Consider the following 11,688-nt stretch of genomic DNA (forward strand, 5'->3'; position numbering starts at 1 on the left):
GAGCAGAGCATGATAAGGATTTTCAACATGCTGCCTGAAAAAATTTCCATCGACTCTTCGTGGACGGGACCGCACACCATCCAACCTTATTCCCAGTATATTTCCGCCAAATTCGAAGCGAGAGGCATCACCTCGTCCCAGCTGATCATCAAAGGGCCCGGGTCGTTGACACAATTTTCAAAATCCATTTTTTCGAAAGAACTGCTTAGCGCGACGTTCATAGTGGTGACCAACAAAATGAGGAGGGTGACAGGTTACGACGATATCCACGAAGGGGTGCTCGACAGAAGAGGGCCCATGGCCATCATAAGCACTCTGAGCACGTTGGAAAAAGATTTCAGCTTGAAACTGGTCAACCTGGACACTAGTGAGCAAAAAGAATTGGAATTTCCCTCCAAGCTCCACCTCAAAAACACCCAAATCTTTGCACCCGGAGATTACAAATTATTGCACTCGCCCCCTCAGACCATTTCCCTCAAATTGGGCACCGTTTATAACATAATGATGTACGCGAACAGTTCCATGACTTTCCCGACGGATTATCACTACATCATCCATAAACAGTACGAACTCCAGACCCTCCCTTATTGGTCCTTTATCGCCTTGTATTTTCTTTCTTTCGCCAGCATGGTGGAACTGGTGTTGATATGCATATTCATCTTATCGGAATGTCCCCAGAGCGTCCGCGTCCTCGCGTTCGCGTTCTACATTTTGTACAAAGTCCTAGGATCGGGCTGTTTTTACTTGTTGTCATACGTATTCAAACTGAACAATCTGACCACGGCTATATTCGTGACTTTCTGGATTTTCCTCGCCAACGGGTGCTACTATTGGGCCGTTATGATTAAGTTCAAATCGCTCAGATACAATCCCGATGACGGGTAAGAGAGCGTCGGCGTTTTCAATCATCGACAAAGTTCATCAATTTTCGTGAACCCAAAGACGAAGAACAAATTGGTATATTAATAAACATGTTGAAACATTAATATCTTTTAAAATATTGACCGGCATCAAGATCAATACGGTTTCCTCGTTGTACGCTTAGAAAAGTCAACTTCTATTACATACTTAAAAAATTAACTTACGATTTTTATTATTTATTAAATTTTACCTTATTTCATAATTGCTTCTTCATTAGAAGATTTTTGTTTTATTTATCTTAAATGCTCGAAATCCAACAACAAAAGTAATAGACAAATATTGCTGTGGGGCAAACAGTAAGTACTAATTCCATTCAATTCACTAATTTCGTGGTCCGCTTGACCAATTAATACATTACAATTAATTAAGTTTTTAGTTGAGATGAAAAAAATGTCCGAGTGGATCGAGGTCACGATATCTCAGGTGGTAGAGCAGCGGCGTATCTAGCCGAAGGTCGTGGGTTCGAATCCCTCTCGTGCCATTAACTTTTTTTCATCTCAACTAAAAACTTAATTAATTGTAAAGTAAGTACTAAATTAATGTATATTTTTATTCTTTAAACGTAGGGTTTTAATTATTATTTTTCGTTCATTCTTTTACAATTGAGCAATTTACTTTCTTAAGTATTTTTTCTTTAATGTATAGCGGCCAGTAAATGTATAATTTAATAACGTATATGTACCTCCTCTTTGAAATAATACCTCTTCCCCTAGTTATTTTGAATATAACACTGCCAGGACGGCTCCAGTTCTCCCTGAATATTTTGAAAAAGTCAAAGCATTATAAGATTATAAGGGTTGAGTTTACAAAAAATTAACATTAACTAGGTTAGGTGTTTAGTGAATGGGAGTTTTTTGGTGGCCCTGAGAAGGGCCGGTGTTGTTTTTGTAGCGTTGAGACGATAGATCGAGGCCAGATGTGTGCCGTTGGTAGTGGTCTGGGACCGAAAGAACCGTTGGCTGGAGATGGAGTCCGGGGGCCATGAGACGGTTGACTCTGCGGCCATTGAAGGGACACGGGTGAAGCAATTAGCCGAGTGCAGCATTGGTCAGTATAGCCAAGTAGGCTGTGTTGAGAAGGCGAGATCCAGACCAAGGCTGCGAGTACCCTTGCTGTCGTTGACAGTACTTCATTAGTGATCAGTGAGAGCCCGTCGGGTAGACGAGTTCGAGGCTCTAGGCGTGCAGTGAGATATTGATCTGATGTGATCTTATCAGAGAGACGAGTCTGAAGTCAGTGCGGCAGTGCTCCTGCTTATATATGGAAGGGCTCTACTCTGATTGGCTGCAGATTGAAGGACGAGACCATTCCATAACCGGTAGTGGCACCTAGCGGGTATCGTGGTAACTACAGGTGGCCACCACAAGGTGTTTTAAATATTTTGAAAAAAGGATAATCAGTCCTAATAGTAGCTAGTCTAAAGAAGTACTGTCTATCGCAAACCACATATTGTCAACCATGTCGTACTAAATAACTCGCCAGTACCATGGCTAAGAATCTTAAATAACTTGGAATGGTATCTGGATTCCATACTTAATTTTAGTTATCATATTGGGGAAAAAACTGAAAAGCATGGACTATCTCAAGAAGTCTTCACACGGTCAAGAATGAAAGTGAGATTCATAGTAAAGTGTGGCAATTAGTTCGTGGAAATCAAAATGATACAAGCCGATGTACTACAAGGAAGCATTCTTGGTCCCATACTTTATATCATTTATATCGCTAACCTAACCATACACCCTAATTCCACCTTCACCAACGACAAGGAAGAGGTGGCAATTTTGTCCTCGAACTCGAATCCTATCAAGCTACCTCCGACATCCAAGAAGACCTTGAGCTTATCAAATACGTGCAACAGTGTAGGACAAGACTGAATGAAGAAAACTGTACTCTGTACGTTCAAATTGAAAAAACAGTCTTACCCTCCATTGTACATCAACAAAAAAGAGATACCGACAGTCATATGAGTCAAATATTTAAGACAATATACAGACGTGGAATCCAGACACAAGACTTAAGAGGCAACAACTTAACAAAAGACTTGAACAACTCCGAAGAAATCGAGGACTGAAACCTGTCCTGATCATCAGCTCTTAACGAACTTTATATAAGATTTTAGTGGTGCCACTTTGGACATTGCCAAGCCATCCAATCCTTCCAATCAAAACTACTCTGACAAATCATTGTCTTTATTACATCAGCAACCAAACCATCCACAACATTCCTGTAGTCAGCGAACTGATCCGTTCCTTATTCCGATAGTTTCACTCCAACTTCACGATCCATCCAAGTTGCCAAGTTGATCCAACGATCCAAGTTGCCTTAATCGACGATGGCCCCTAGACCTCCTTGCCCCTTAAGACCTCTACTGAGGCTGATTCAATTCGCTTGATATAATTGTAGAAATATGTATAGGCTACAAATGAAATACAATATGACCTACCTTTGTACCAAATTTTACTTTTTCTATATATATGGGATGTGCCTCCTCATAATTTTGATAATCAGACTACTCCCCCCCACTAGATAAAACGGCACTTTTTTGTTGAGAAAATGGCAATTTTCAGATTTTTTTCTTTACTTGCTATATAAAATCTATTTTTGCCGAATTTTACTTTTGTAGCTATTCCGGAAGCACCTTGAAATTTGATGATAAGCAAGTCAGTCAGTTACAAAAATGCAAATTTTGAAATTCTCTCCTTTGGAAAAAGCTTAATATTAAGTGCTCAAATTTTTCCAATGTCCTAAGCGACCTAAGATTAATTTATGTTTCAAATGTCATAAACCCTTCTAAAGAGGAAACAGAGATATGAGGATAAGAACAAGCCAGCTCAATCTTTGAAAAGTTGTTTCTTACTCACAATTTGTTGTTTTTAAAGATCCGGATTTCAAGCTTAAAGCTCATCATCAGGTTGAAGGATGTACATCTTGATGACGGGCTTTAAGCTTGAAATCCGGTTCATTGAAAACAAAAAACTTACGATCCAACTTTTCAAAAAAGATTAAACCACATACCCCACCTTTATCATCCCTATTAATTTGAAGCCAGCTCATTCTTCTTCATGATATTATTAATTACAATTCGAGGATAAAACGTTATTAAAGATCATGATGAGAAAAATGATGAGTTAACCAAAGAAGAAGAAGTGAGCGAGTCATCGAGAAGGGAGATGATTGGAAAGGCCGGCGGCCCGTGTAGCGCGAGCGTCAAGGGCACTGGGCAGTGCTTATCGCATGGAAGGGGCATCACTCATCAGTAGCGGCTAGTACCAACCAGTCACCGCTCGCCCATCGTGAGTCGTCGCCGTCCCGTCATCATCGTTGAAGTGCCCGGATCGCACTTTTCAGCTGATGATGGCACCTCTCAGCAAGGAGGGATTCTGGGGCCGGCCGACATCGACCATCGACTGGTGCGAGGAAAATTATGAGTTTAGCTACTTCATCGCAGAAATGAGTAAGTCCTCTCGACTAGTCACTCTTATCGCTCGATTATTTTTTCCCTCTCTTTTACAGCCAACACCCTCAGCAACTTGATGATGATCGTCCCGCCGATCTGGGGCATGGTCGAGGTCCTGAGACAAGGCTTTGAACGAAAATTCATCTACTGTCACATCCTTCTTCTGGGTATGCCATCATCCGGTTAACAGTTTTTCATTTTAAATGACAGCTTTTTCAGCGTATGCTTAAACCGATTTCTTTTTTATTTGTAATATGGTGTTTGAATTATCTTATGATTCCTGGATGCTTGGAGATCGCAGAAGAGGCGAGGTACCACCTACAGACCCATTTGAAGTCTGCGACTCAACGAGAGATAATATCCGGATACGCTTGAAATCTTAATATTTTTAATTAAAATCAATTGATTCTGGGATAAATTTGGGATTTTAAATGAAGCTCTGAAGGGTTTTGTGAATTTTTTTGTTCCAAAAGTAAATAACGATACCGTCCAACTTTGGATGAGTCATGCCGAGTACAATAATAGCTTTTGTTTACATAAAAATCACAGTTTTATCGGCTTTAATATTAAACAAAAGTGGCATTCTTTAGAAATTGCTTATTTAAAAAAAAGTTGAATCTAGTTTAAAATGCCACTTTCAAATCAGCGTTTTTTTGTTTATAAAGAAAATAGTGGTTTAAGTGGGGAACACACCCAACGCAATGTTATGTGCCGTGCCAACGCCACCCGACTTATTGCATGTTAATGGGGTGTCCACATCCAAGCAAGCACATGCCACGCGAAAGATGATACAGTGTACGTCACAGTAGTCAATCTCAGTGGTATTCACGAAATGGATGCCTCTGAGATGGATTGTGAGGAAGACATGGAAGAAATGGCAGCAGCAACGATCTGCTTACTTTCAATGCGAACAGAAAAACTTGAGTTCTTGAAACTTCACAAAAGATGTGTCTAGAGAATATCGTACAATGATTTCTGTATTAGAAAAGGAAGAATACCATATATACACTCAAAGAAAATAAATTATGATGGTTTGAAAGAAAAATTCACCAAACCACCAGAAAATCATTTAGTGATAGATTAAAATTCTCAGTTAAACCATCATAATGAAATATTTTTTTTATTAAAACTCATGAATTTATGATTTTGTTTAATTTGGCAAATAATGCAGGTTTATGGTTATAAAATAAAAACAAATGATTTTAAACATTTTTTAAAGGGGGCATTGGTGGTCGCAATGGCTTAGGCGCTCATCACTGTAAGGTAAAGATCCTAGGTTCGAATCCAGTGGCCCTGCATTCGAACCTGACTTACTTACAAATGAGATTTTTTTGCAAAAACACTGCCACCCCGAGGGTTCATTTAACCTCATAGTTAAAATACACTTGTTCTGTCAACTTCTGTGATGGAAACTTCTCTATACCCTCTGAATAGAATTTTGAGTTTATTGACAAATTCTGTAAATGCATTTTCTAATGACTTTGGATCCATAAACTTTTTATGTGTAAAATGTCCAGGTGAAAAAATGGTAGTTGGTAGGCAAGAAGTCTGAAGAATGGGAAGGGCGAGGCGGAACCTCATAACCAAGATCCAACCGTTTTTGTGTTGCTGCATGTGAGACATGGGGCCGAGCGTTATCGTGTAACAGTCAGCCTTTTCCGATTGACCGAAGATGGCTTCAATAATGCCAATTTCTGGTAAATTGCTTCAATTTGAGAGCAGTACATTTCGGCATTGATTGTTTCGCCGGGTTTCAAGATGCTGAGCTTCTTTGTTGAGCCACTGCTTAGAACATCTGCCGTTATTGTAGAGAATTCACTTTTCATCACAAATAGCCAATCTACCCAGAAAAGGGACTGTTGTGCATACTTCATAACGATGATTTTTTTGATGGTCATTTAATGTATCAGGAAATCATTTTCAAGTTCAACTTCACTCATCAGGACTTTCAAGCTTTTTCACCATGCCAATTGCCATGGTGGTCAATGAAGGCCGATTTTCTCTGCAAGTTCTCAAACAGTTTTCTGGGATTTTCTCCCATCAAAGCTTGCAGAACATCTAGGGAAGAAATCATTCTACGATCTTCTTTGTCTTTACGACTAAAGCCTCCCTCTCAAATTTTTTTAAACCATTTCTGAACAGTGCTCTCATTTATACTGCTATTGTTCCAGACTTCATTAATGTTTCAGGCGCTTGGGCACCTTTCTGACTGACTTTAAACTTGTAAAACAAAATTATGCGAAAATCATGCGCTGACATCTTAATAAAGACTGAATTATTGCCAAGTAACGAAATGTTACTGAGATTTAAAAAAAAAAAAAAAAATTGGAAGAGGATTAAAAAGTGTTAACATTCGTAGAAAAATTAAACGATTTATTATTTAGGGGAGTATTTGAAAGAAAACATTAAAACCTGCATTATTTTCTGGACAACCCAACAGTTAAACATCAATAAAAAAATATGAGTGTCCAGTTTTTTGTTATACATTTACAAATTATTTACAAACTACCCAATTTTGCAACAAAACTGGATAAAAGGGATCCTGATTGCAACACGTTGCATAGAGTAGAGTGGTGCCATGTCATGGCAGACATATGTGCACACGACTAATAGATTCTTATGGAAAGTACGATATTGTATTGGTGTGGGGTGGCGCTGCATCACATCGCGTTGTGTTGCATCAGGTAAGAGTGTTCCCCGCTTTAGTGTTTTGTTCTTTAAGTTGTCGGACTTGGATCTTGGGCCTTTCACATGACGTTACTCTATGAAATGCAACTTTTTGACGAGCTTCCCATGGTCTGGGGCACGTGCGTCCTTGTTTACTGCCTGTAAGTCTCAATATAGATGCATCCATTGTTCAACGTTAAATTAAGAAGTGCAAAAATTTCAGATCCGAAGTACGTAAGCCCCCGAAAAAGGGTCAGATTTCAAATCTTTCGTTGTTTCTGTTTCTTGCTTCATTCTCACTCTTCTTCACCATCTTGTATCTCTACTGGCCCCAGCCCGCCTTCCAGCACACATCTTATGGTATTCTCGTGGTCGCCTCGTTCATACTCGAGATGCAGTTAATAAAACTGAAGAACTGTGCGATCTGCAAAAAGTTGTTCATATTGTCGACTTCTATCTACTTGTTCGGATTCTTCCTATGGAACCTAGATAACATTTTCTGCTCAAGTTTGCAGTGAGTTCTGTTACTATCTTAGCTTTTGAATTGCTGAAGGGATTGCGAAAGCCAGTCGTAAAGCTTTTTGAATTGATTCCCTCTTTTATTGCTTTACCGCAGGGCTGTGAGAAACAACCTACCGAATGCTCTGAATCCGCTCACTCAACTTCACGGATGGTGGCACTGCCTGGCAGGTTATGGGACTTACTTGCAAGTCCTTTTCACGTAAGACGCTCCTTTATCAATTCAATATTCCATTTTAATTACCAGTTAGTTGTATGTACAAATAAAATATTACTATTAAACTTTGAGATTAATTTTTTTTTAGAATACACGCTTCTTATGACTTTCGATATGAGAAGCTCAAGTCCATAACACAACTCCGTCCAGCTCACTGGGGTTTTAGTCTACGCTGGTCGAATAAACTGGCAAAATGAGTTTGTAAAATGTAAAATTTTGAGTCAAGTAAAACATAAAATTACGTTTGCACACGAACTTAACAGTAGAGCAACTGCTATGACAATTTGTAAAATTTTTTGTTTAATCGGTTCTTAATATCTAATCTTGCATGAAACTTGGATTACAAACTAATTTTGATATTCAAAAGTATTTACATTTTTGCACAAGGGGTGCCAAAATTAGATTCATAAAAAATTCGCTTACCAGTCAGTATTTAACCTTGTTCTATCTTATTAGTTTAGCTAGAAAACAGTGCTCTTTTTAGTGCCTTATTTTAAAATTTGTCTATTCACTTCATCGTTTTATCACTTGGCTATGTAAGGCTGTGTTTTTTGTTATGGCACATCAATAACTTAATAGTAATAATAATAACGTTTAAATCTTAAGAAGTTTTAGCGATTCTGATCATCTCTTGTCTGCTTATTTCCACAAAGTTCATCCAATTTTAGTTCTCTTTTGTATTTCATGTAAACTTATTTTACATCGGGGTGTGTGATGTAATTAGTGTCCGAGGGATTAGCGATTGTGATTTTGTTTTCCATTTTTATAGATTTATTTGTTTTATCCCACTGATGACGGGTGATGGAAAGACGCAGATCGGAGATGCTCAGTGAAAGCTGATAATGGTGATAATGCTTCATGAGCTTGCAATCAGCACTCTGAAGTTCAAATTTTTGAATTAATTCTAGCAGTCATGTTATCATTGATGTTTTGTTATTTTAGATTGTAACAGCATAGGTATTTTTGAAACAATATACACAGTTTAAATATTGTAGATTTTATGGATAAGGAGTGCTAAGTAATTTTCCAAAACTATTTTTAAAATGTACATTACATTTATTTAATAAAATATATACTTTTTATAATAAATGCTGTATTTTTTAAATTCATTATTACTTTATGGTCATTTCAATGTTAATTAATAGTACTATTTTATGGTGGTTAGTGACCGTTAATCGATAATTATTCAGAAATCGTGAGATGTGGTCTGGTGTGATGTAGGTTTCAGAAAAACATTTTCTTTATCGTGCCAACGTTTTGATCTTTATTGAGATCATCTTCAGGGCCTGGGATTTACAAATATAGTTTACATTTAACAAATACATGTAGGATGTGGAAAAAGTGAATTTATACAATGCAAAAAATATTTTTTTAAATATTCATTCTAAGAAGATGATCTCAATAAAGATCGAAACGTTGGCACGATAAAGAAAATGTTTTTCTGAAACCTACATCACACCAGACCGCATCTCACGATTTCTGAATAATCAATACTATTTTTTTTTTACTATGGTAAAAAATAATAGTTTATAGCAGGGAATGGTAAACTACAACCCAACCCTCCTGTTTGCAATCTGGTTTGCTGGTTAATATTAATGTATTTACAAGGAAAAATCGCAAGACAATCTAATGAGGATGGCATTTTGTGACACAATAACTGATAGATATCAGTTTGGGACTACATACTCACCATACCTTCCAAAGTATTAATAAATTTTGATTTTAAAGTTTCATCGTTTTTCCCTCACCTTTATTACTGCATTTTTCCCCTTAAGAACAGTTATGATAAAAAAAGAGAAACCAAAAGAAAATAAAGCATTATGTTATATATATTTTTTTGAAGGTGACACCTCTGCAATTTATTTTTATCCCATATCACATATAGATTAATGATGTGCCAAAACCTTTGCTACATTCATGGCGGTAATTATTTAAAAAAAAAAAAAAAAAAATAAAAAATAAATAAATAAAAATTACCGGGCTACTTGAATTAGATCATCATATAGTCTTCAGTGCTGAAACTGTACAGATATGGGCGAGAGTGTGACTATCATCAAAGCATAACAAGAAAATAAAACCTTTCATTAGTTTTAAAAAAAAATATATACATCTAGGCTTTTCTAAAAGCACAGATGCTTCTGGGACAAAGTCCTACCCTCAGATGGGAGTAAATATAATATTTTTGGTTAAGATGGGACAACTAGGGTCAAAGTAAGATCACTTGATGTCCAATAAAGTCAATTGTTTTAGTCCAACAAAAGAAGACACACCATATTTAAAAAAGTTATATTTAGTTACACAATTAGCATTAGAAAATATAAACTTTTGCTGCTTTTTCATATTTTGGTTGATTGTCTTTTCTTTGATGATAGATTCAGACAAATAAATGGCAAACTGCTTCAATCAATTTATTTTTTGATGCCGATGCATTTCGGTACTAATCTGGTTGCTCTCTGTACACTGTTCTCAGGACCACATATTTTCCATTGTAATGGAAATTCTCAGTTATTAAAATGATTCATAAGCCAAATAAACCTGATCTTCCTGGTCCCTATGCTCGTTAATCTCCTGTCCTATCTAATCTTTGCTAAAATTTTAGAAAAACTGAAGATTATTTCCCGTGATTGAAAAATTCTAATATTATTCCCGATTCAATTCACTATTTTTTGTGGTCCGCTTGACCAATTAATAACATTCGATTAATTACGGATTTAAGTTGAGATAAAAAAGTCAGTGTCATGAGTGGGATTCGAACCCATGACCTTTGGTTTGATACGCCGCTACTCTACCACTTGAGCTGTCATAACTTCGATCCCCTCGGGCACTAACTTCTCATCTCAACCCCACCTTTTGAACTTTCCCTCCTATTTGCCATTTTTTAAATGTCGTGTAATCAGATTGGATTCTCCACGACAAATGAAATGGCCACGAAGAGCTTTAGTGAAGTGTACTTCATTTCAATTTATTAAATTCACTATTTTTCGTGGTCCGCTTGACCAATTAATAACATTCAATTAATTAAGGTTTTAAGTTGAGATAAAAAAGTCAGTCAGGAGTGGGATTCGAACCCACGACCATCGGCTTGATACGCCGCTACTCTACCACTTGAACTATCGTGACTTCGATCCCCTCGGGCACTAACTTCTCATCTCAACCCCACCTTTTGAATTTTCCCTCCTATTTTTTTATCTCAACTTAAAACCTTAATTAATTGAATATTATTGCCGATCATCAGCTTGGAGCTCATTTCACTTGACAACTCACCGGCTGCATTGTGTTGCTGATGATATTGCCTCTTCCCTTGAACAAAACAGCATTACTTGTGTATCTGCATGATTTATAACATAGCCTTTGATTGAATCTGGCACATGGGCTTGTCTTGGAAACTGAACAACATCTTCCCTCATACATTATCTCATTCTGAGATCATATCTGACAGACCGATTTTGCTGAAATGAATTTTCTCCTTACATGCGCATTATGGCAGGTGTTACTCAGGGAAGCATACTTGGTCCATTTCTCTTTCAATGTACACTGCAGATATTCCTACACATGTTAATATTTCAACACATTCACAATTTTCGGACCCCTCCATAAACATTTAACACCTGACTTAATTAACTTAAGTAACTAACTTAAATTTACATTGTGGTTCACAAAGTGCAGAATAAAAATAAACATAACAAAAAGATACAAATGTCACATCCGTTAGAAAAATGAATAAAATAATTCTTATTCAAACACAATCTTATTACAAAATAATTACATAATAATTTTTTATTTTATTTTTTTAATGGTGGGCTACTGACAATGAAGTCATATCAGTTCCCAATCCACTGTGAGGGCTGATGGGGCACTTAATATTCTGCCATCAGCCCTCTTTCTAACTCATTCATCTCAACAAACA

At 37.0% G+C, this 11,688-nt stretch overlaps 1 protein-coding gene across 1 annotated transcript; it reads left to right on the plus strand.

The window, feature by feature from the left end:
- Positions 1-4,159: 4,159 nt before the first annotated feature.
- LOC106660855 (alkaline ceramidase 3) lies at positions 4,160-8,231 on the plus strand. The gene is made up of 6 exons (XM_014383850.2): positions 4,160-4,375; positions 4,435-4,545; positions 7,101-7,206; positions 7,269-7,559; positions 7,662-7,766; positions 7,870-8,231. The coding sequence occupies exons 1-6, from the start codon at positions 4,273-4,275 to the stop codon at positions 7,976-7,978; spliced, it is 825 nt and encodes a 274-aa protein (XP_014239336.1). The 5' UTR covers positions 4,160-4,272; the 3' UTR covers positions 7,979-8,231.
- Positions 8,232-11,688: the final 3,457 nt, after the last annotated feature.

Source organism: Cimex lectularius, unplaced genomic scaffold (assembly GCF_000648675.2).
Source record: "Cimex lectularius strain Harlan isolate CLEC.00 unplaced genomic scaffold, Clec_2.1 scaffold24, whole genome shotgun sequence".
Classification (NCBI taxonomy): Eukaryota; Metazoa; Arthropoda; class Insecta; order Hemiptera; family Cimicidae; genus Cimex; species Cimex lectularius.

Bases quoted from the DNA above. Each gene is read 5' to 3' on its own strand.
- LOC106660855 (XM_014383850.2), top strand. From the start codon at position 4,273: ATGATGGCACCTCTCAGCAAGGAGGGATTCTGGGGCCGGCCGACATCG. The intron at 7,207-7,268 runs GTAAGTCTCAAT...CAAAAATTTCAG, and splicing joins TGCGTCCTTGTTTACTGCCT to ATCCGAAGTACGTAAGCCCC. The intron at 7,560-7,661 runs GTGAGTTCTGTT...GCTTTACCGCAG, and splicing joins ATTTTCTGCTCAAGTTTGCA to GGCTGTGAGAAACAACCTAC.